We start from the raw sequence: 25,006 nt of genomic DNA on the forward strand, positions 1-25,006 counted from the left end.
CCCCCCCCAAACATGTGCTCTTTTTCTCTCCCTCTCTCAAAATGAATACATAAACTTAAAAAAAAAGGTGATATATACATACACTGAAACATCATTTGGCAGTGGGAAGGAATAAAGTACTGATATATGATAAACGTGGATGAACACTGAACATACTAAGTGAAAGACACCAGTCACAAAGGGCCACATATTGTATGGCACCACTTATATGAAATGTGTAGAATGGGTGAATCTATAGAAACAGAAAGTAAGTTAGCGGTGACTCAGGGCCGGAGGGTTAGGAGGAAATGAGAAATAAGTACAACACGTACAGAGTTTCTTTGGGGGGTGATAAAATGTCCTAAAATTGATGGTGGTGATGGTTGCATTCAATCTGTGAAGATGCTAAAAGTCACTGAAGCATAGGCTTTAAGTGGGTCAATAGTATGGTATACGAATTATATTTCAATAGAACTGTTATATTAACAAATAATAGCCTGGGGATTGAGGTATCCCAAACTGGCACCAATTCTTCACTCTGAGTCTCCAGTAATTAGATTGCCTATATTATTTGTTGCTCAAACTGGAACATGGGGAGGATGGAAAGGAAGCTATCGGCAATCCCTGTGGGGCAACAGGTGAACACTGCGAGCGCGCGCGCGCGCACACACACACACACACACACACACACACTGTAATAACAGACCCGGACTTCCGAGAGCTCGGGGGTGTGCTAGAAACCCAGGGTAGAGTGTGGGAAGGAGAAGGTGTAAAACAAACAGTGCCAAGTACTGATATGCATTATCTTTCTAGGAGGAACCTGGCTCTGCAGACCAAATGCCTTCAATTTTTGTTTTTGTTGTTTTTAAATGTTTCTTTTGAGAGAGAGAGAGAGAGAGAGAGAGAGAGAGAGAGAGAGAGAGAGAGAAAGGGCATGAGTGGGGAAGAGGCAGAGAAAGAGGGACATAGAGAATCCCAAGCAGGTTCTGTGCTGTCAGCACAGAGCCTGATGCAGGGCTCGATCTCATGAACTGTGAGATCATGACCTGAGCCAAAACCAAGAGTCAGACGCTCAACTGACTGAGCCACCCAGGTGCCCCTCTACAGACCAAACGCCTTCAATTTTTGTATACATTTTCCTCTGGCTTTCCCATTTCGCCTCTAGAAACCTATTTAAGGAAAACATTCCTGCATATGATGGAAGAGTTGGTGAGCAGGAAGAAGGTTGGTTAAAGAAAGCTTGGTAGCTTCTTAAATGGAATAGTACATGGCCATGAAGGGATGTCAGTTTTTAAAAACAATAGGAACAGTACTCACAGAATATTAATTTTTAACTGTTATACATCAGGAATGCATTTTTATATACACATAAAAAGACAACTAAAGTGATATATTCCAAAATACGAGCAATGGCTATTACTAGGTTATGGATTTCTTTCTTTATTTTGGCTCGTCTCTATTTTCTAGAGGCTCTACAGAGGAATATGTATTACTTTTGAAACCAAGTATTCTGGCTCGAAGAAAATGAGCCCACATGAAGACTAATCAGGGTCTAGCATCTGTGAATCTGGACGGGCAGCTGAGTTGGGCAGGCCTCCGTGTTTCCACCCAGGTTCTCTCTCACCCCTTCGTCCTTGCACTGTTAGCCAGTGTGGCCCACCACTGTCCCCTGCTGGCCACAACTGGAAGCACAGCCCCGTAGGTAGGCCCCAGGTGGACTCATTCCCTAGAGGATGAATTTCAGGGTGGAGGATGGATTTGGGGTGAGCTCTAAGGAGGAAGCCGTGTTCAAAAACCCTCAAGGGCACAATGAGACTGTTCGTAGTAGTACTTAATACACATATGTTGAATAAGCGAACGAAATGTGGCCTCAACAGGCTGCCCAGGGGCTGGGTTCCCAGGTTAGCCCCCATAAATATGCCCACATGCAGCTGGAAAACCACATTTAAACAGAGCCCTGCAGCTTCTGACACCTGCATCCCAAACCAGGGGCCGCACAACTGGAAAGCAGCAGCCACCTGGTCTGGAAGCTGCAGGGAAATTGCCATACTGGGTCCTGTATTAGCATAAACTTTGGAGTCAGGCAGGCCTGGATTCAAGTCACACCACAGCCACTTAGAAACCAAACCCTTGGATAGGAGCTTCATTTTCCTCCCGTAAAAAAGGGAATATGATAAAGTATAAAACACTCTTAGCATCATGCTTTGTATTGGTATGCATTTTATAGTTTCGTAACCGTTGGGTTATAGCTAAGGATTCTCACAGCTCAGATGCTGGTATAACACTCCCCACTTCTCTGTTGGTGGAGCAGGGGTTGGAGCTGGTGCCTCCACCCCCAATCCATCAGGGTTCTTTTCCACCCACCAACTGTAAAGGAAGCGGGGCCAGATCCCAGTCTGTGGTGTCTGTGCCCAACGCCCGGACCTGGGTCAGGCCAGAGGGTACTGGGAGCAAGGCACAGGTGAGTGGGGACAGTGCACATGGCCTCAGAAGGGACTGCCCAACCATAAGGACTCTCAGGGATGATGGATTTGGGGTTGTCCAGCCTCCAGACCTCACGCGCCCCAGCCTAAGGAGCAGGACAGAAGCAGAGCAGCTAAGAGACCTAAGGGAACCCTTGACTCCATTATTCATTTAATATTAAATATTTACTGAGTTCTGACCATGTGCCACTTTGGATACATCAGTGAGCAGGACAAAGATCCCAGCCCCGGATGAACTCATTTTCTAGGTTTTCCCAGGACACTTCCTTCAATCTTGGTTCCATTTCATAAATAATAAACTCGAGACCATTAGCACTCAGGGCCCCTTCCCAGCAAGCTTCTGGACCTGCTCCCTCTGGGTCAATTCTACCTGGGCCATTGACTTGCTGTGTGACTTTCAGAAGTTATTCATCTTCCCTGGGCCTCCATTTTCCCACTGTAACATGAGGAGTTTGACCCGGATGATCTATAAGTCCCTCTCAGCTCTGAAGGTCTGAGGGCTCTCAGCCTACTCTTCACCCAGGAAATGCCAGTAGGACCAGCACCACAGTCGTGAGAATCTTTCTGGAAGTTGTGAAAACACTCAAAGTCTTGCTTCTAAGGGGTAGAGAGGTGCAAGGGGTCCATGAGTCTAAATATCCACCAACTAAGTCAGCCATGTCCCTGCCAGGGGCCTTCCCCAATCCCAGACAGCCAGGGCCTGGCACGGACGGATGTCAGCTAGAGCCGCTTGGGGGGTTCTCACCTGGGCATCTTCCCGGGCCTGGTCCCGGTCTTCTCCTCCCTCCTCACGGTTCCCCTGCAGCAGGACCAGTGAGAAAGATCAGTCCCCACACATCCACCCTCTTTGCCCCTCAGCGGCCACAGGACGTTGGCTCAGCTACTCTGGCTCTCCGAACCCTTTCTATCAGCTTTCACATGGGGGCAATAATCCTGCCCCCAGAGCGAGGCTGTTGTGAACGTTAAATCTGAAGGCACTTAGCTCAGGGCGACTCGGACATAATGAGCTTGCAGTGCTGTGTGTCGGGGCCTGGCGACCGGGTTGCAGGAAGTCAGGCGATGGTGAAGGAAGATTGTGGGTCATATGCAGGTCACCCACGTGGCTTTGCCCTATGAGCTGGGGGCCCAAAAAGCTGGTCTGAGGGTCACTGGGGAGGGCCTGCTGGGAGAAGGTGGCACCAAGCCAGCTTTGAAAACTGAACAGTGAGGGGTTCCTGGGTGGCTCAATCAGTTAAGTGTCTGGCTCTTGGTGGCTCAGGTCATGATCTCAAAGTTCATGGGATCAAGCCACACGTCAGCCTCTGAACTAACAGTGCAGAGCCTACCTGGGATTCTCTCTCTCCCTCTCTCTCTGTCCCTCTTCTGCTTGTGTGCTCTCTCTAAATAAATAAATAAACTTTAAAAAAAAAAAAAAAAGAAAGTGAACAGTGGGAGAAGGCCTTACATGAGGCAGTCATGGTCTCAGCAGTGGGACTGAGAAGGCACATGGGTGGGGAAGACACCCTTTCTTCATCAGGACTGGGCTCCTAGCTCCCTGCTATCGTCCCAGGCCCCCGGGGGGGGGGGGGGGGGGAAAAACACACCCCGGGGGGGAGTGATTAGGGGCCCTCTTGAAGTGTCCAGACGTATCTGAGCTCAGAGCATCCTCAAGGGACTTGTGATAGTCTGAGACAGAGAGAGGGTGTGTGGGCAGCTGCTGGGTAAGGATGGGGGGCTGCTTCTAGAACCTCAGACTTGAGCCAGAGCGCACTGGCAGGAGTGGTGGGAATGAAGGAGTTTGTGGTTGGTTCTTGGGAGCCTCCAGCCACGGAACTGTGGATCGCGACGCTGATGCCCCCAGTCCATCACCTCCCTCCCCCTGTCTCAGCTGAGGACTCTGGGAATCCTGCCTCTCCTGCTTCATAGCCTCCCTGTCTTCCCTCCTGCAGGACAGGTGTCAGACCCACGAGCAGGGCTCAGGCCGTGTCACTCCCCTGCTCAAAAGGTCTAACGCTTTAAAGCCGCTTATAAGGGGAAAGTTTAAACGTTTTTGATGGGTACTCAAGATTCTTTAAAATAATATTGTGACCAAGCACAGGCCTTCTGAATGAGGGCTTGGAGTGACTGCACAGGCCGCCCACCCAGGACGCTGCCCTCCTGTCCTCCAGAGGCCTGGACATTCTCTCCTCTCACTGTTTCCTCCAGGCCTTCGTGGAGCTGCGACTCTCTGCCCGGGGCACCCTTTCCTCAGACACAGGGCTGGGCACACCCAGGGGCTTATCACTGCCTTGTGCCTGAGCGAGGGGAGATGGGGCAGAGCAGTGGGGTGACGTCAGAGCTGGAGAGGTCACTCTTCTCCCACCACCTCCGAGTGGCACTGGGCCCAAGGCTTCCCACACTCACCTTCCTTATAGGCCTCACAGATGGCCCGGATTTCCGCATTGGTCCGAGTAGCGAGGATTTCGATGAGAGCCTTTTCATCTGTGCCAGCTCCCTAGAATGTGAAGATGAAGAACACTTAAGCCACAGCCCTGACCCCCATCAGAGTCCTGAGGGGCCCCGGCCAAGGAGGTCCCTGGTCCAAGAAACCACCCAGGAGGCAATCACACAGACCACCAAGCCTTCCTGGATTTTCTCCTTACCCCCAGACCAGAGATAGCACAATCACAATGGAACATGCCAGCTTGTCAAGATTTCCAGAACCTTCCATGAGAAGTGCTTTGGGCCAAAAATTTAAAAGAGTATATGGTATATGGGTATGTGCATATAAAAAGGCATATACACATATGTCTCTGACTATAAATATTTATACATAAGGGTATAAAAAGAATTAGAAGTAATGCATCACAGTATAATAGTGATTATGGTCTCTGGGTGGGCGAAGGCTCACAGGTGATTTCTAGTTTCTTCTTTTTTTGCTCTGTATTTTCTCACATGTTATTTTGCCAGAAGAAGAAATGTTTGTGCTTTAAGGAAAAAAACATGCCGTATTTGTTTATATTTGGATTTGATGAGTGATCTATGGACAGATACATTAGGCCCTCTGGATTAAGGTGGCTTGGGGGGATGTGCTACTCAAAGGTCCCCACTTTGGGGGAAGGGAGGGAGGTGAACAAGACAGATCGATCGATAGATTTAAATATCTGTTAAACACCTGCAATGTGCCAGTCACTGAACAAGCTGCTGCAGCCACAACTATAAAAAAAAAAAAGTAAGGCGCGTTCACCGCCCTTGGAGGTTACTGCCTGCTGGTCGGCCAGTCCGTGGGTTCTCTGACCTCAAGCAGACTGAGGCTGACTGAGATCTTAACAGGCTCTTTATTAAAAGCAAGCACGTGGGGAAGACAGCCTGATCCTCAGAGCATCCTAAGACCCAGGGTCTAGCCCCACCCTTCCCTTCCCCGAGCTCACAGATGTGCTGGGCCTCCCTCAGTTTCCCATTTGTAAACTGTGGGAATGGCAAGCGTTAGGTCAGGTTAGCTCACTGGTCCCTTCAACTTCTAAACTCCGTGTTCTCAAATCATTTGCTTTTTTGTCGGGGCATTTTAAATGGACAATAATCTCGATTTGCTTTGCCCAGGGAATGTCTGTTTTCTTCTCTTAATCCTCAACAGGCCAAAAGCCCTAGTAGTTTCATGTGGTTGTTGGGTCAGGCTCTAGAGTCAGACAGAGTTGTTCTGAATCCCCGCCCTGTGATTTCATAATGCTGTGACTTTGATCAAGTAATTTGGCCTCTGAACATGAGTTTCCTCACTTGTAAAACGGGGACAAAGTAAAAGCCTTGCCTTGTGGGTTGAGACAAGCAGCTGAGCTAGTATATGGAGCCAGGGACAGGTTACTGGATGCTCCTAGAAAGGAGACCAGTCCCGGGTACGGCCGCTGCCTCGGGAAGAAAAGCAGCTACAGAAACAGCTGCGCCAGGACATAATGCCCTTTCTTGCTAACCAATCACAAGGGCAGGTCTTCAGAGTTAATAGTGCCCTCCATGCCCATGACCTTGCTTGACCCACTCTAATGTCTGAAGGGCAGGGATGACTGCTCCCATTTCACAGCTGAAGGCATGGAAACTTAGTGCAAGTGGCCCAACATCACACAGTAAGTTAGTGGTGAGGCCGGACTAGAATACAGAATCCAACTGCTGTTGTTTTCCTTCCAGATCCATTCTGCTTCCTCTACTGCTCCCTGAGATCCCAGTGACACGACCGATCACTGGGCACGTGACCTCACTTGCATCAACCAGAGTAGAAGCCAAGATTTTGGCGGAACGCCTAGGAAGAAGGAACAGAGGTGCTAGCTGGTAGGACAGACACCAGCCGTCCTACTGTCTATGACGAGGAGAAACGGTCTCTGAGAGTGAAGCTACCACAGAGGATAGACAACCAAGTTGGGCAGAGATAAGAGGCCACATACCATTATTTGAGTCCCTGGACTCAGCCATGTCTAAAACAAGATGGGAGGCCTCTACCTTTCAGTTATAGGAGCCAACACCCCCTTTGGTGTTCATGCTAGTTTGAACCGGGCGTGGGAAGGGCTCGGCCAAGGAGCTACAGCCAAGCCATTTGGGCTTGTGAGGAGCACCTGTGTCCCCCCCACCACCTGCAGACTAGACCCCATCCCGTCGATGCCCACACCATACCTCCATGGCCTTCTTCAACTGCTTGGCATCGTAATGGGCCGGTGGCATCATGAGCCCCAGAATCAGCCTCGCCAGGTCTCCAGAGATCTCCGACTTCAGGTCAGCCATCAAGTCCTACAAAAGGCAGGGCTGAGGTCACGCCAACATCAGCACTTGCTCACATGTGACCCAGGATAGGGAGGAGATATGGAATGAGGAAATGGGGGCTCCATGTGAATGCACGGGATAGAGGGAGACTGTGTCTGTCTTTGCTGCTGTTTATCTTTGTTTACTATTTAGAGGACGCTAAAGAGGGCGGGATAAAAAAAAAAAAAAAAACCAGCAGGAAGACCCACTCTCCTTGGAGGCAAGGAGGCGGGCAAGGAAAGGGACATGCCAAAGGACATCGTTTCCATCCTGGGGGGAAGTCGCCAGCATGACACCAAGGCACAATAATCACTGACGCTCAGCCTTGGGGCCTTGAAGCCTCTGGAGCTCCGAGATCCAGAAAATGCTACATGAAAACAACTCATGTCCTTCATCTCTGCCCCCAGGTACTGATCACAAGGAAGCGGGGGATGGAGAGAACGTGTTGCAGGCAGCCCGAAACCGATGTGGGAGATACTCCAAGAACACGGGAGCCACAGGGAGCCACAGGAGCCCCAGTGCCATGAAGACCCAGGTGCCCAACTGTGCAGAGCTGGCAGTGACAGTCCACGCCCCTGGGAGGAGGGAGGGTTCGGGCCCCGGGCCCCCGGCTGAAGCCTCACCCGGCCAAAGTGTGACTTGAAGGTCTGGCGGATCTGCTGCCGCTGGGCATTGCTGCGGTGCGTGATGATGTCGATGATGGTGTCCTCATCAGTTCCTGAATCACCAAAGCCACACAGCTCAGAGGGAGGCCCGTGGCCCAGCTTCCCCACGTCCCCCCACGGATGGGCTGTCCCAATCTTAGGCAGGGTAGAAGCCTTGCTAGGGCCCCTGAGCACCTGCAGGAAGCCTGCCTCTGGCCCAAGCCACTGACTGCCCCAAGGTTCCTCCTGGCACTTCCATCTGTCTGCTCACTGGCTGAGAAAAAGACCCCCAGAGGAGCAGGGAGCCCTGGGTTGAGAGGCAGGGCCTCCAAGTTCCAGCCCTGGTTCTGGCAACGGCTGAGCAGGTCCTGGCCCCTTTCTGAGGCTCAATTTCCACACCTATCCCCTGAAGAGCCCGGAGTAGTTACTAGGGGATCCTTCTAGCCTGGCAATCTAAATCCCATGGGGACCCCGTGTCCCTCCTCTTCAACTCCCTGGAAACTGGAGCCCAAGTCCTTCTAACCACAGCAAGTTGACTCTGGGAGACATCAGGATACCACCTCCAGCCTCTCAGATTAATGCCTTGGACCTCAGACCTGGCACAGGACTCTACCTTTCACAAGTGCTTTTATACCTGTCATCTTACAGTCCTAGCTGTGCTCGGTAGATATTATCATTCCCAGGGAACAAATGAAGATGAGGCCCAGAAGGGAGAGAACTTAAGCCAAGGCCCCTGGGAGGTGCCGTTAGACGGACTGGGGGGAGAAAGGACGACAGTAGCCAGATTCTGGATGCTCTGTGCCTGCTGGCCTTTCTGAGAACAGGGCATCTGTCCAGAGTGGTTCTTCCCACGCGTTCCAAATGGAGAATGCGATGAGATAACCAGCAGAGGGCGCGCTCAGCCCAGAACTGGGACTCTTGGATCAATGGGCCCACATCTCTTCTTTTACACATGGCGGGGAGGGGGTGGACACTTGGAGGGGTTGAAGGACTTGCCTAAAGTTACACAGTGAGTCTAAGGCAAAGCCAGTGGGAGAACCCAGGCTTTATAACCTAGTACTTTCCTCTGCACTAGAAAGGGCTTGTGCCAAGTTCCTTACAAACCTCCTCACTCCCCTGCTCCCTATACTCAGGGAGCCAGGAGTCTCCTCTGGAGGTTAGAGACTTACATAAAATTTGCCTCATTCTATGGACCCTCCTTTGAGGCCTGAGCTCTTACTCCTGCCTGGCCCGCTGCCCCAGAGGCCAGCCTGCCCCCTTCGTGTCCCCTTACCAAGTCCTTTCATGGCCTTCCGCAGCGCTTTGGCATCTGCATCAGGGTTGAAGTTATCGGCTGGACGCACAGTTCCCTTCAGCTGCAAGAAGCAGAAAGAGACTCAGCAGGTGCCTGCAGGCCCCCCTGGGGGCCAAGCCACTAGAGGAGCATGCAAGGGAAGGGAGGCTTTCCCCACGAGCCCCAAACCAAGCAGCTTGGGGGGAGAGAGGCAGGGGTGAAGGCACAGCAGACAGGCCCCTGCCCTACAGCTGAGAAAGAGAGAGGAAGAGAGACAGACCCAGGCCTGGGAGCAGGGCAAGTGCTGGTCAAGGGAAAAGTGGCCAGCTTCCTGCCCCAGGAAGTCAGCTCTGTCCTAGCTCCACTGGGGCCTCCCCAGTCCCTTAGAACTGTGCCCTGTCCCCAAGGCCCTCCTGCCTCTTCAAGAGTCCCTCCCTGTGAAAAGGCAACCAAAATATCCTGAAATACCAGAACAGAATCTCCCAAATTTCAGTCACTCCTAAGTGAGGTTCCTGATGTCATATTTGCATACATCCTATGCTATTTCTTCATATTTTTATGTAATTCAACTTTTCTGTTTTACTTAAATGCGTTCATTTTTAAGTACATTGAAATACTCCTAAAGGGCAAGGAGTTTTGTTCATTTTGTTCTTGGAGATATCCGAAGTATCCACAACAGAAGCAAGCACTCAAAAAATATTTGCTGAATGAATGAAAATAACTTTATACCGCTCTCATGAAGAGGAAATTGGTATGATGTGCCATAAACAGATGATAAGCCATGAAAATAAATGTAAGAAGGAGAAAACCATGACGTTGTCAAACATCACCAAATTTAACGAGACGCCGTTGCTCGCCAAAAGCTCTGAACTTGAAGCCGGCTCTCTAAGTTGTTTGTGAAAAAGGAAAGCTGGGGAGCGTGGCACCCAATGGGGCCTCTCTGACAAAATGAGTTGCGTTGATGAAATCGAAAAGGAGTAACGCTCTCACTCCGTGAGGTTCAGTCTTATTTAATGCCGCAGAGGCTCCCCACCTCCACACTAATTCATTTCTTATATAATTTAAGGTCACCTGCAATGACAGCTCTTGCCTTGTAATTTGGGAAATGCTGTTCTAGAGCATCAGAGCTCAAGAGCCCTGGGAAGGCACTGAGCTTGCTGTGTCTAACACCTCATTCTAAACATGGAGACAGAGGCCCAGAAAGAGGGGGCTTGGTAAGTGAGTAACAGATTGCAAGGTTCCAAACGTTTTCACGTGGACCAAGTGTTACCAGGGCCTGGAACGGTTTGCCCCAAGTACTTCTGTGGACCTTGGGTCTCCGGGTGGTCAGAACAACCTCGAATCGTCCGGTGCCCCTCCGGGTGCCCCTCTGTTCTGTTTTCATGCCTCCAAAGGCCAACTGTCTGCCCCAGGATGAGACAGGCCTCTCCACACAACCAGACATGTCTGCATTCAGCAAGCCCTGTTAGTAGTTAGTGGGCCACAACGCTTCCCAGTGTGTTAGAAGTTAATGCAGGAATCAGATGCCCACACCAGAAACTCATCACTCCTAGAAGACAAGGAAGCTTCAGATGTGGGAAACCAATGTCTCAGGTTGGCCACCAGGGGGCGGCTGGGTGCCAAACAGAGCAGCAGGAAGGTGCGAGCAGAAGAGTCCAAGCTTGTGGTCAAGAGGTCAAGCAGGAGGTGGGGAGGGTCTGACCTCTACTCGGGCCACTGCACTAAGCTCCCACATCTGATAGGCCACCTGCGCTGCCTCCGGGAAGAACTGGCCAGCAGCACTGGAATGGAGGGGGTTGGGGAGAGGACAGGAGGGAATGTCATCGTGGGCAAGGCTCCACACACACAACACACAGCCACGTACACACACATACGCCGACACAGGCTTTAAGTAAATCTGTTTGGCTCCACCTTCTCTCTAGCCTCATCCATTCAGAGTCCTCTCCCCCATTTCTGAAAACCTTCTACCCTCTTGAGACCCCCTGCAATGCTGGTTCTGCCCAGCAGCCTTCCTGGCCCCAAGTTCCCAGCGGGATGGGATTTCTCGAATCCTCTGACCTCCCCTTTTTCTTCCTTATAACTTGAGTGATTTCTGTCCAAGTCTCCCCTTTCAAACAAGTCCATGACCAGCTTATGGCCGTGTCACCTCTTTATCGCCTCCTACAAAGCACCTGGGTATATCAAGGGCTCAGTAAATGTCTGTTGAACTGAAATCAACCCCCAAGGCACTTGTCAGAGGTTAACAGGAGGTTCTCCTATTCCTTACTTAACTGGATCCTTATAAGCCCTGGGAGGGAAAATCAGAGTACCTACAGCTCCCTTCCTAGCACACAAATCTGGTCAAGTCAAGCCCAACTTAATCTCTTCAATGGCTCCCACCACCCCGGGGAGAGGTTCCTATGCCAGGAGGAGGCCCACAGGTCCCACCCACCTCTCCGCCTCTTCTCTTCCCTGGCACTCTGCAAAAGTGTGGCCTCGGTTACAGAAACGAACCAGGCTACCCCTGCACATCACTAGGCCTTTCCTCCACCCACTCTCCTTCAGACCCTGTCTTCACCTCCTCCTCTTCCTCACTTTCCTCCTTGGGCCTCTCTGCCTCATTACCTCCAGGAGCCTCCCCCAGGATGGGCTAGTATACTTTCCCCATCCCGAGACCACCCTGCACTGGTCTGTGTACGTCGCCGGGCTGTGGGCCTCACCGGTCCTTCCCCGCAATGCCTGCTCACAGAGGGTACTTGTCACAAGTACGATGAACAAATGAGTATGCAGAGCAGGCACCTGTATGTTTTCCATTTAACAGCTGATGACACAGAAAGGCAGCTATGAAGTAGCAGGGCCTGGACCCTCACATTCTGGCTTCCAGTCCACACCCCCAGACTGACTTTCCAAGGTCACAAGAGCAGACATCTCCACGTCTGGGAGAGTACATTCACGTTCACACACACAGACAGACTTTCACCTGTGCGCTGTTCCCAGCACCGAGGAAGCCCCAAGCTCATCCAATCCATCCATCCATCAGGATGAGGGCTGGGGAGTCCAGGCCTGCCACCCCCCGAGGCCACTCCCTCCAGCCTGGGGCCAAGGAGACACTTACTCATCGTCACCCCCACATAGCTTCAGCAGAGCCCTCTTGTACTCGCCAGAGGTATCGTTCTGGGGAGAAAGAGACAAAGGTTACCTCTCACTCACTCCTGGGCTCCCCTCGGACTAGGAGGGAAGGTTCTACACAGGCCCAGATAGGGGAAGGCTGAACATTTATTCATAGCAGCCCCGACTCTCCCCCTGTCCGGGGGTGGTGGCTAAGACCACCAAACAGTGGCAATGCTGGCACGTATTTAACAACCTAGTCTCTAGGAACAAAAGCAAAAAAGCCCCGATTTGTAACAACTGCCAATTTCTGTGGTGTAAATACTTCCAACAAGGGATGCTTTCGAGCCATCAGCAGATTTCACTGAACGTGAAGATGCTCGCTGCTCTCCCAAGCCGGTGAAAGCTGGCCCCAGAGCCCCACTATCCCCAGATAATCCCCAGCCCAGCCCTTCCAACTGAAATACTCCAAGAAAATAGGGCTCTATGAGCAAAAACACCGGGAAATGCCAAAGCCGAACAAATAGATGTAGCCTATTTTATATCCCTCCCGGAGCTTCATAACGGGACTTGACATGGTAAAGGCCGTGAGAAGTTCTGAAATAAACCAACGTGCTTATCTTTACTTAAACTAGTTTTTTCCAAACATTTCTCATGGCACATTTTCGCACGTAATACCTATAAAACTCCTCTTTGGAAATATACTTTGGGGAACGTAGCTGGACCTCATAAAAGCTTGATCTCACTCGTCCACAAAAAGGAAAAAACCCAGCTCTCTCTCTCTGTCTCTTGGCCAAGTCTCATGGGCTAGACCCCCCCCCCAGTCATTACAAATCACCTGGCCTGGGGCCAAGCGTTCTCCCCCTTGGAGCCTGACCTCTCCCTGCCTTTGGGATAGAGTCCTCACCCTTAATTCAGCCTGCATGCCCTTCCTGACCCAGTCCCGCCTTCCTCTGGAGCTTTGGGACTCAAGTACCACCAGACGCTTGCTTCTCTATCGAATTGCTTTCCATTCCCTGAATGCGCCACGAGGCAGGGGCTCCTGGAATCCCCAAGAGACTCCTAGCTCTCTGGGACGGCTCTTTTCTCCTGGGAGTGGCTCTCGAGCCCTCTGCTCCTCTCCGTACCCCCCGTTAGCTCCGCTCACCTTGATCATGCTATACAGGGACTTTTCGTACTTGGTCCGGAATATCTCCCGAATGTCCAGCATGTCTAGCTCACTACGGGAGACCATGATGCGGATCAGGGTGTTGTCCCGGGTCCCCAGGCCCTGGAAAACAAATGGGTTTGGGGGACAGGGATGTGAGCGGAGGCTCAAGTGCAAACAGCCCCCAGCTTAGGTGAAAATACCATGGTCATGATGAGACATTAAAAGGAAGAACAAAAGAAGCAAAATATTGCCATTCTCCCTGAAGCTCCCCACGTGTCCCTCCTGCTTCGATGTTCCCTCCCCATTCAAACATCAGCCCCATTCTTGGTTTTCCTTATCATTTTACCATAATTTTGCAACTCTAAGCATATACTGTTTAGGTCTGTACATCTCGGAACTATGTAAATACACCACTGTCCATTCATTTCTCCTGGTACTCCTGACGGACACTGGGTTGTTTCTCATTCTTTCCTAATATGGCCAGTACTGCCACGAACAGTCTCATGAATGCATGCACACAGGAGCCATCTCTCCCCGGCTGAGCTGCCAGGCTTTACTCTGGCACAATGAAAGACAGTGAACGGGCTACAGTTCACTTGCCCTTGTGGGCTGGACACACAAGGCCGGGAAGGCCTGAGTTCCTGGGGCCTTGGGTCTGTGGCATCTGGCCACAAATGACTACATTCATGTACCCTGTTGTGCTATGGAATTGTCATCAGTTGCTGTGTGTCCTCTGCACAAACTCGTGGGAATCACTGTTCTCAGGTACACATCCAGAGTAGAATTGCTGGGTCACTGGGATAAACATCACGAGCCTTAGCAGATAAGAACAAGTATCTTCCAGAGTGGTCTAGCCTATGTACACTGGTTAATTAGTCATTCTGGTTAATTAAGATTTTTTTCAGAGTGTGGGTTTCCAGCCCATCTGGCTGACGGATCATGTGCAAGCTGTCATGACACCCTGTGGTCAATCAGGAAGTTAGAGTAGGTATTTGGGTGGGAAGGTGTATGACCGGACAGCATCCGAGGTTCGGGAGCTCACCTGGGAAGAGTGCCCATCACTCTCTCCTGTGGCCAATCCCCTGAGGGCTCCTTGGCCAGTGGGCCCCAAAGACTTGTCAAAGAATCTCTACAGTCCCATGGGGATGGGTATAGACCCCCCCCAGCCCCACCCCAGCTGGTTCCCACCAACCCCACCACACACCTTCATGGCCTTGAATAGCCTTTCAGCAAAATACTCTGGGGTGCTCCGGATACACTTCACTGAGAAGAGGGAGGAAGAGGCAGAGTTATTCTGGCGGTCTCCGGGTCAGGGTGGCCTGACCCCCTCTTTGTTTTTACTGCCTGGGGACTCCCAAGTGCAAATCCAGGAAGAACCAGGCTCCTGATAACCTGAGGCCCCACCCACTTTTAACGCAAACCCAGAGCATAACGAAATCAGGAAATAGGGGCTGTTGAAACGTGGAATGTGCATCTCAAAAACCCACTTCATCTTTCTTTTTTTTTTTTTTTTTTTATTTTTTATTTTTATTTATTTATTTTTTTCAACGTTTATTTATTTTTGGGACAGAGAGAGACAGAGCATGAACGGGGGAGGGGCAGAGAGAGAGGGAGACACAGAATCGGAAACAGGCTCCAGGCTCTGAGCCATCAGCCCAGAGCCCGACGCGGGGCTCGAACTCCTGGACCGCGAGATCGTGACCTGGCTGAAGTCGGATGCCCAACCGACTGCGCCACCCAGGCGCCCCAAAAAAAACCCACTTCATCTTTCTAGTCCTCTGGGGTTTTGCAGGCAAACTGAGCCAGGTGGGTGGGGGGGGGGGGTAGCATCTGGGGCGGAACTGGGAAAGATGTTTCTTTAGCCTCCGCTGCAGAGAGGTACTGGCAGCTACATCACTTTGGATCTTGCTGACAGGGCAGGCTAGAGGCTGACTGCCTGAAACAGACTTGGTAGGGGCAGCTCTGTGAAAGAGGATAGCCTGGGGATAGAGCTCCCCCCCGCCAAAACGCACATACTACCTACCCTAGGTGCAGACATAGCGACTCCTGCAATGTCCAGCTTCTAAGGGCCTCTGGGTCAGGCAGTCCATCCTCCCTGCCCCCATTTATCAGATGAGGACACTGACACCCAGAGAGGACAGTGACTTGCTCCAAGTCAACGGCAGATCTGGGAGAAGCCCCTGGGTTTGAACCCTGACTCCACCACCAACTAGCCAGCTCCTGGCACGCCCCATGCTCAGAGTACCCCCCCAAGTCATTACAAAACCACTCTCTGGCAAGTGACACGGCCTCCGTGAGATGTGGTTTCCTCATTTGTGAAATGGAGATAATGCCCACTCCTGGGTCTTTCTTCAAGATTAAACACTCAGTGCAGCGCCCAGCACACCATATATGCTCTATGCCAAGTCTGCTCTCCCGCTGGTTATTTCCCCAGGCTCAGCGCTCTCTCTCACCCTCCCACACACACCGGGGGACGGAGTGGCAGGAAGTCCGGGCCTGAGGCTCCCCTCCCTGCCTCCATGTGCTCTGGCCAGCCTTCAGAATCCATCGCCCATCCGACTTTCTCCTTCCTGCCTCCATACCACATAACCCCCCTTTTTCATTCTTGGCCCCCTGTTCCTGGGCCAGAATCCCAGAATCCAGCAAAGCCCCTAGGAATGCAAGGTCAGGACGTACCCACAGCCAGCATCAGCTTCTCAAAGTCCCCGGACAGCTCCCCTCGGATGCTGGCTTCAATCGGCTTCCCCGTGGTCTTTAGATACTCATCAAACACTGAGTCAGAGAGACAAGGATGTTGAGAGTGTCCCATAACACTGAGAAGAACCCAAGACCTCAGGAAGGGAGGGCGCTGTGGCCAGGACTAGAGTGCCCAACATGAAGGTAGGGCTGGTATCTGAGGAGCTAGCTGGCAGGAGGCCTGGCACACCACCAGCCACTGTGCACTCATGCCGTGTATGAGGTGATACTACATATACTTCACTCCAGCATGAGGACAGGATTGGTACTCAGAAGGAAAGGTTGAGTGTCCTGTTAAGGACTTTGCTGAGGGACTATACAGACCACCATCTTAATAAAACTGGGACTAGTACTTGAGTTGTAGATGAAGTAGCTATCGTGCTCTATTAGGAGAAAAGAAAAAAAGAATGGAATTCCAGGCACAACCCTAAGGGACCAGCTGTAGGTCTTTCTTCTCTGGAACTTACCCAAACGAAGATGCTGCTTGCTGCGATTTCCCAAAATGTAAATGAACTGGGCTTCATCTGTTCCCCATTTCAGTTCCCCTGCCTCATACAGGTCCTGAAAGGAAAGAGGAAGGGCTTCATTGAAAGAGGAGAGAACTCCCTGGCCAAGCCAATCAACTGCTGCTGGATCCCTGATCATACCAGTAATTGGTAGCCTCAGGACCTTTGCATACACCTGTATACCTTCTTCTCTTTCTGGGGAAACTCCTACTCAACCTTCAAGGCCCAGAGTAAATGTCCCATTTGTTCTCAAAGTACTTCCTGATGTCCCCAAAGTAGAGTTCTCTTTCCTCCCCTCCTTCCCACTTCTAGGGTCCTACAGTTTTCTGCTTCTCTATAGCTTTGCTCCACTGTGTATTATAATGATATATATGTAATGATATATCCATAGAGAAGGTGTTTGTATGCCTGTCTCTCCCAACACTGTCTGATTTTGTTCACTAGTGATTCCCCAGTGCTTGGCCGAGTGTCTGACACATAGTAGGTGTTCAATAAATATTAATTAACTGAACAAATGAATGAATGACAAAAGCTCCAAAATATATCTCACCAACTTTGTATATATTGTGTGCCTTTGAAAGATAATAAATCCTTTCTTCAACAACGTGCTATAAAAATGCTGGCCGTGAACTGGTTATTTCTGGTGTTTCATGCACATTGCTTCACCTGGGACCCTTCCCCAGATCCCCAACCTCCCCTCTCTTGGGGCTCCCTTGCTGTGCCTCCCTTGGTGCTGGTTTACCTGGACATCCTGCTGCACCAAATCCTCGCTCACCACATCGTCCGCCTCCCTGGTTCCCTGGGCAGAGACATGGGTACATGAGGTTCAAATACCAGAGCCAGGGACGGTGGGGAGGGGAAGGCCTGGATGCCAGGGGTGGAAACAGGGAGGGTGGTGGCCCAGAAGTGTCCTGGAGCAGTAACTTACGGCTGCCACTTCACCAAAGCCAAAGCACCTACTCGGTGAAAGGGAATCATAGGGTCCTGCCCACTGGCTTTTCCCTTTATCCTCAGAGCTGGGATGGAAGAGGAGAGTCTGGGCAATGACCAAGGTCCCTCCAGGTGTCCCATCCCAGAGCAAGCAAGGGCCTGTACTGAGAACAGGACCCTACACAAGTCCCGGTATGGTTCACGATGCCCTCCAACAATGATACTGCAGGGGTAAAGAGTCTGCACGTCTGTGTTCTACTGAGGGCTCCCATAACTTAACCCAAAGAACTCACCAGTGAGGATCTGAGACTTGGACCCTGAGATCCGAGCTCACAAGCAGTGAAGGCACCAAATCCTACTGGTGCTTCTGCTGCTCTGCCCATGCTCTGTGTCCCATCCGAAAAAGGACAATACTCCCAGGGGACAGGGCCCAGCCTTACTGGACATCTTAGTTACGTGGGCACAGGTCAGACCGACTGCTTAACTCCTCTTCCCCCCTGGATTGTGCATCTCAGGATCCCAAAGCCCTTGCTTCTCTTGGGGACTGAGCTTAAGAAGACAGAGCACCCACATTTACAATCCATGCCGTGACACTGCCCACCGGCTGTTAGATGCTGGGGAGGAGTTGGAGCTCTCCTCTCCAGAACAAGTGGCTTTGAACATGGGGGCAAAGGTCACACTTTCCTACTCCTGATGTCCCTGACCGTTCCCCAGCTGCTTCATATGGGATACGGATTGCTATGGCAACGGAGAAAAAGCCTGGTGGCAGCCGTGGTAGAATGTGTTACGGGAAGGGACGAGGTGAAAGAAACAAAGAAGTGGCTGAATTTCTATATAAAACTTCCTAAAAGTTTGGTCCTTGGAGCTGGGCTTCAAACTTCTCAATACCTGTCCCCACAGAGCCTGTGGTCACAGAGACTTCCGGGCAGCCAGGCAGGTGAAGGTGGGGCAGTGGAGCGGGACATGTTTTCTAGCCCCCTGCCGTCACAGAGAACACAAGCCGGCTGTTGCCAGAACTTTCAGTTATTCAAAAGAATGTAGAAATCTGGCTTTTGAGCAAAAGCTCCCTATTTTTAAATGTTAGCAACTAACTCAAAGCATTTTTTTTTTTTTTAAAACACATTGTGGGGGCGCCTGGGTGGCCCAGTCGGTTGAGCGTCCGACTTCAGCTCAGGTCATGATCTCACAGTCCGTGAGTTTGAGCCCCGCATCGGGCTCTGTGCTGACAGCTGAGAGCCTGCAACCTGCTTCGGATTCTGTGTCTCCCTCTCTCTCTGCCCCTCCCACTCTCTCTCCCTCTCTCAAAATGAATAAACATTTAAAAAAATTTTTTAAACACATTGTATGGGAAAACCAACAGAAAAAAAAAAAAACTTGGCAGATTGAAGTGGGCTGTGGACACCGTCTACAGCCTCTTCATGGTCCCTTTTTAAGTACTCGTGGGTGGGAGGCAGGGGTGGCGGGGGTTGGCTGTGGGAGATGCAATGCAGGCAGCCCCAGAAAGGCCACATCTCTGCTGGCGACACAGGGACGTGCCAGCCGTGTCAAACACGCGTCTACAACTCGCGTCTACAAACCGAGGACAACAGAGCAGTTCCCTGGATGCTCAGATTCTATACCCACATGAGCCAGAGAGAACCCATCTCAAATTCGAGGATAAAAGGGCAGCTGGGGGGAGGGAGCGGCCACAGCTTACGAGGACTTTATACCTGAGGAGCCACCGAGGAGCCCCTCACAGACCACCCTGTCTGGGGCAACAGGCCGAAGGTGCCCACAGCCCTCTGCCCGCACTCTGGTAGAGAGCTCCAGGGAGGGCCCCCACGTAGACCAACCTGGAGCAGGACCACGAGCATCTTCTGGAAGTGGCCAGAGGTGTCGCCAATGATGTCAGCCTCCAGGTCTCGCTCGTAGGCTGCAGGGAAGGAACACAAGTTCTAGTCCCATCCCCATGAGACCTCAGGGATCCATTATCCAAGATGATCAGATATTTGTTACAAATCCCAAAACCCAGTCTCCATGATGGCCGTGGAAAGACCCAGGATGTATCTTTCACAGTGCTTTGTACTGACCCTGACACACTGAGATGGAATCTGCCCACTTCCCTTATCCCCACCTGTGCCATCTACCCAGGGTACCATGGCTGCTCACCTGGACGGTGGCTACAGCCTTCTAACTGTTCCCTCCTGCTTCTGCTCCCCTCGCCCTCCAGTCCACAGCAACAAAGGTGACTCTTGAAGCCCTCTCTGATCATGAGCTCCCCTGCTTCCCACTAATCTTGGAATAAAACACTGCCTCCTCTTGGCCTGCAAGGCCCCATGTGACCCTGTCCTGCTCTCGACCCTTCTGGCCTCACACCGGCTACCAGAATTAATTCTGCCCCAGGGCCTTTGGACTTGCTTTTCCCTTTGCCTGCAGGATCTTCTCCCCACTCCTTCCACAACAGGTTCCTTCTTTCTCATTTCCTCCGAAGACACGCTTTCCCTGACCACTTGTCTGGAGCAGGTCCTCCCCAGTTAAAGTCTGATTCTTGTTACCTTGTTTGTTTCCTTCATAACACTTAACCACAATGTTAATCATCACCGTGTTTACCTGTGTCTCGTCTGTATCCCTTGTCACCTTGTTAGTCTGCGAGTTCTAGGGGGCAAGGATGACATGGGTTTTGCCCTCCCACCATATCCTGAGAACCTAGAGCAGTGCTGCACAGGGCAGCTATTTATGAGCGGGTGAGATGATGGACACATCAGAGGGAAGGAGGAAAGCGGGTGGATGGAGGGTCTTAGGGCCCCACCCTTGCAATTACCCTCACTGCCTATCTGAAAGTGCTGAACGGCCCCTTCGGCCCATCTCACCATCTTTGTATGCTGCCACCAGCTGGTGGATCTGCTCATTGGTCCGAGAAGCCAAGATCTCAATGAGGCACTTCTCGTCAGTGCCGATGCCCTGGGAGAAGAGAAGGGACACAGGCGTCGGGGCTGGGCACTTCTGGTCAGTGCCGATGCCCCGGGAGAAGACAAGGGACACAGGCGCCAGGGCTGGGATGGGAGGCCACCACCAGCCATGGGCTGGGTTCCTGGAGTGGCCAGAGCTATGACGTTCCCAGCAGGGAATGTCAGGGTGGTCCTACCATAGCTCTTGGTCACCAGACTGGAGCCACTTGCTGCCCTGAGCATCAAAAGACATAGATTCTAGTCCTGCCTCTGCCAGCAGCTTGCTTTGTGACCTCTCATTTAGAAACTGTCTTTCTGGGCCTCGGTTTTCCCATCTGTAAAATGGAAAAGATGCCAGGTGCTCTGCCAAACTCCTCAGGACACTGAAGGCCATCTCTCACATCGCTGAACTTACCAACATATGAAGTGCGTTCATGCTGGATAGCTCATCCGAGGCAAAGATGACAGCGCTTTACACACTGTAAAGTGCCAGGTGCACTTAAGGGTGTACCTTTGATCCTTCCCTGCTTGCTGGGGGGCTACCCGCTCCTTCGACCACACCGAGCTGCCCCTCCCATCCTGAACACACCTCCGCCACCGCTCCTGACGTTTCTTACCCGGCCCGGAAGGACCTTCTCACTCCAATCAACCAAATCCTCCCCAGGCTTCTGGGCACAACTTGATCTCTCATTTTCTGTGACGCCCCCTCAAGTCACCCTGGGCCTGCCCTCCTGACCTCCTTTAGTATTCTCCTGGCCTTTGGGTATTGAGCGTAATTTGTCTTCACGTCCCTGTATCCTGCTTCCTCGGGGCTGTAAGCTGCTGGGTTGGGGCCCGGGCCAAGGGCCCGCCTGACGAGGTCTGCCTCCCACCGACATCTGTCCCACTCTGTCCATCTGGAGGAGACTGTGGCGCCCCTCTGGGGTGGGGTTTGAGCAAGCTGTCTCCTGCAGCAGGGCACCCTGCTGGCGGGTACAGGGCTCATGGAGTACGTGCTGCAGGGACCAGAATCCTCCCACTAATCACACCCCCGCCTGCAACACACATACACAGACCCACGCTTCTTACCGAGATGGCATCTTTAATTTCTTTGGCATCGCAATAGGCAAGTGGCCTCATGAGACCCACAATCAGTCGTTCAAACTTCCCCGTCAGCTCATACTTCAAGTCAGCAATGAGGTCCTGTGTTGAGGGTCAGGGGAAGGGAGGGAGGACGAGACAGAGGAGGAAGGGGAGGAGCACTTATGATAAGAATCACATTTAATGAGCACCTACTCTGTAAGGCACCAGGCTACGTAAGCACATGGAATTGTCACTTTTGGAGGCGTGTGCTATCATCAACCCTAAGACACGGGCTTAGAGACGTCGGGTAACTTGCCCCAAATCACGCAGCTAGCAAACGGCGGTGCAGGATTCAAGTCCATGGCACCGTGTCTCTTCCCCAGCATTGTCTGTTTACTTGTTTACTGGGTGTGTCTCCCGCTATCTGTGAGTCCACAGGGCTGACACCTCACAGGTCTCCTTCCCCTGTGTAGCCCTAACACCGAGCACAGTGCCCAAGCATGTAGCAAGTGTTGGAGATGTATCTGTGGCTGAAAAGAAAGGAAGGCAGAATGGTCAGCACAGAGGCTGAGCTGGAATAAAAGAGGAAAGACCCTGAATGAACACACAGGCATATGAAGTCAGCTCCCCAGCCCCACCCCACCTGCCCTCCAGTTGCCGTGGTTACCTTGCCATAGAGGGACTTGTAGCTCTGGCAGATCTCTTGCCTCTGCCTGTTGCTCCGAGAAGTGATTAGCTCCAATATGGCCTCCTTGTCACTGCCTGGAAGACAGGAGGGCACCTGTTACCCTACCCCAACCTGCCTCCAGGAAGCCCACCAGGGCTACTCCCTGCAGTCTTCAGGACCAGCCTTCATGAGGCAGTGGTATGGGTGGGGGAGGATCTATGGGGACCCGTCAAGCCCCTACTGAGAAGGATCACAGCACCCACAGTCTCTGAGCTCGGAGGACCTGTGATCCAGCCCCCTCATCAGACCCATGATGAAACTGAGGTCCAGAGAGGAACAAGGTCTCATCCAAGCTTTTACAGTGAGACCTGGCTTAGAAAAACCCAGGTGTCCTAACACCCAAGACAGGGTTCCTTCAACAACGAGAAAAATAAAAGAGAATAACCAGCACCAAGTTCAGGGTAGTGGTTACCCCCAAGAGGAAAGGCAGGAGTGATGCTTCAGGAGCGGACCTATCAAGGAGGTTTCAACTCTACGAGGAAGCAAGTGCAATTCCTCAAGGTGGGTGGCAGGCTGGTGGGTGAAGCTTCTATTATTTAGACCTTTTGGTTGGTCTGGAATAGTTCATTATAAAATTATGAAGAATAATACAAAGAGGAGACAAAAGAATCAGTGAGCACATCTCAACATTTCACTGGCCCCCTTGCCCCCAACAGGGGCGTGGGCTGTGCCCACATGTGGGAACGTCCCCAAGCTCCCCTTCCTAGGGCTCCCCTGCTGGTAGCTGAGCACCCACCAAACCCCTTCATGGCCGTGTACAGAGCCTCGGCGTCCCGGCTGGGGTCAAAGTCTGGGAAGTCATGAATGGAGCCCCGGTACTTGGTGCCCTGTGGAGAGAGAAAGGAACGTAAACTGCTGACCTTGAGTTCCCAGCCCCAACCCCAGGTCACACTCTCAAGCCCGGGCACAGTCAGAGTCTAGGCTGAGTTCCCTTCCTCTGAAATTAAGCGCTGGCCACAGAAAGCCTGGGCAAGGGTAGGGACGACTCTCCCTACACCTCCTGCCACAGCCTGTCCCCAAGGACAGTGCCATTTCCCCATGGGAGGGTGGCTCCATTGAGCCCACAGTACTGCACGACAGAACCCAGGAGGGAGAAAAGCCAGGCTGATTGCAAGGGGTAGAGATGATCCCTACAAGAGTAACGAGAGCTCTGCCTATTTTTACAGCACTTTACAGTTTATAAGGCCCTTTTGCCTCCACTCATGTGTTTCCAACTCGTAGGAGCACTTAAGATGATCTGTTATCACAAAAACAAACCAAGCCCAAAGAAGGAAAGCCTCTTGCCGGGGATCCCACAGACCCCAGATCTCTGGTCTGTTCCCCTCTGCTCTCCAGCTCTAGAAACCTTGCAGCTGCCAGCTTCTGAGGGGGAGGTCGTGGCCCAAGGGAAGCCCAGAGCCACCCTCAGAATCGATGCCAAGACAAGGTGCCGCCCTTCTGGGCCCAGTAAGCTGAGCTGGCAACTGGCATCTGAGGACAAGCTGGCTGGGTCCTTGGGGTGAAAGGGAGGAGAGGCAGAGCCAGAGGATCTTAGACATCGAACTTGAGTGCACAATGGGCTGGTTCACAGAGAAGTCAGATGTGGGTCAGCTACATGGCCCCAGAGAAGTCAGATGTGGGTCAGCTAGATGGCCCCAGAGAAGTATGGGGCCAGGAGAGTGGCCGAGAACTGGGAGAGCTGGGGATGCCACAGCCCAAGGCACTGAGCACACGGCATGGTGACAGGGCACTTAAGCCTGGGCCGGGGCCAACGTTAAGGGCTGAAGATTCGGGGAGAAAGAACACCTGACCCTGTCTTTCATGAGCTTTGGACCCAGAAGAGAGACATGCACACAAATCAGCACAGAGCTCGTAATAAATACCCTAGGACAGAGGCACAGTAATTTGGGAAGACAGTGGAGGCCGGTTCCAGCTAAGGGAGGGAACCAGGAAAGGCTTTGTGCAAGGGTTAAGGGTGCACAAACACCATGCCTTAATGGAATAAGAAGCAGGGGCGCCTGGGTAGCTCAGCTGGTGAAGAGACTGACTTAATTTTGGCTCAGGTCATGATCTCAGGGTTCATGGGTTTGAGCCCTGCCTCGGGCTCCACGATCACAGCGCTGAGCCTGCTTCACATCCTCTCTCTGCCCCATCCCCACTCTCAAAAATAAATAAATGTTAAAAAACTTTTAATTAAAAGAAAAAGGAGTAAGAAGCAAAGGCAAAAATGAGCCTCTGACAGCCTCCTGCACCCCCAGGGCCCACCCTGAAGGACCTGGCCAGCTGTGTGGACGCCCCCTTGGTTTGTTTGCAGATGCTGCCCCTCTGAGGTATGCATGCGTGGGCGCAGGGTTGCTATTTAAAGTTCTGACGGGGCCGGTGACCGGAAAAGGGACACGGCCTTCTTCCCGCCACCCGTGAATCCCCTGCAACCTGATCACACCCCTGGGCAGAGAAGGAGAGTTAGTAACACACGCCAAATCCTGGGACCAGAAAAGACACAGTCCCTTGAGAAAGCCCTAGCAGTGTGTGTTTTGCTCACCGAGCATTCCCAGCACCTAGCACAGAGCCTGGCACAACTAAGTACTCACTGAATATCTGTTTCCTGGATGGACAGGCATGAGGATGGATAAATGACTGTGAATATATTCTGAGCAAATCCAAGAAGACTTCCTGGAGTGAGTTCTAAAATGAGCCCTAAAGGAGGAGTGACAGAGCGGCCCCAAGGACTGGGGGCGGGGGACGGGAAAAGCACAGAGGGGGAAGGCTTGGCACAGGAAACA

The 25,006-nt window shown here is 52.0% G+C and overlaps 1 protein-coding gene across 1 annotated transcript in view; it reads right to left on the reverse strand.

Moving 5' to 3' along the window:
• ANXA6 (annexin A6) overlaps window positions 1-25,006 on the reverse strand; it is a 49,160-nt gene that overhangs the window by 10,293 nt on the left and 13,861 nt on the right. The window contains exons 3-20 of the mRNA XM_040498039.1: window positions 22,981-23,071; window positions 22,185-22,279; window positions 21,524-21,637; window positions 20,378-20,468; window positions 19,361-19,440; window positions 17,341-17,397; window positions 16,560-16,653; window positions 16,033-16,128; window positions 14,561-14,619; window positions 13,354-13,476; window positions 12,214-12,272; window positions 10,822-10,900; window positions 9,120-9,201; window positions 7,826-7,920; window positions 7,077-7,190; window positions 4,845-4,935; window positions 4,062-4,127; window positions 3,208-3,275 (exon numbers count right to left, since the gene is read on the reverse strand). Of these exons, the coding sequence (XP_040353973.1) occupies window positions 3,208-3,275; window positions 4,062-4,127; window positions 4,845-4,935; window positions 7,077-7,190; window positions 7,826-7,920; window positions 9,120-9,201; window positions 10,822-10,900; window positions 12,214-12,272; window positions 13,354-13,476; window positions 14,561-14,619; window positions 16,033-16,128; window positions 16,560-16,653; window positions 17,341-17,397; window positions 19,361-19,440; window positions 20,378-20,468; window positions 21,524-21,637; window positions 22,185-22,279; window positions 22,981-23,071 (1,554 nt within the window). The remainder of the gene's footprint in view (window positions 1-3,207; window positions 3,276-4,061; window positions 4,128-4,844; window positions 4,936-7,076; window positions 7,191-7,825; window positions 7,921-9,119; window positions 9,202-10,821; window positions 10,901-12,213; window positions 12,273-13,353; window positions 13,477-14,560; window positions 14,620-16,032; window positions 16,129-16,559; window positions 16,654-17,340; window positions 17,398-19,360; window positions 19,441-20,377; window positions 20,469-21,523; window positions 21,638-22,184; window positions 22,280-22,980; window positions 23,072-25,006) is intronic.

Source organism: Herpailurus yagouaroundi, unplaced genomic scaffold (genome assembly GCF_014898765.1).
Source record: "Herpailurus yagouaroundi ecotype Mexico unplaced genomic scaffold, PumYag 29, whole genome shotgun sequence".
Taxonomy (NCBI): Eukaryota; Metazoa; Chordata; class Mammalia; order Carnivora; family Felidae; genus Herpailurus; species Herpailurus yagouaroundi.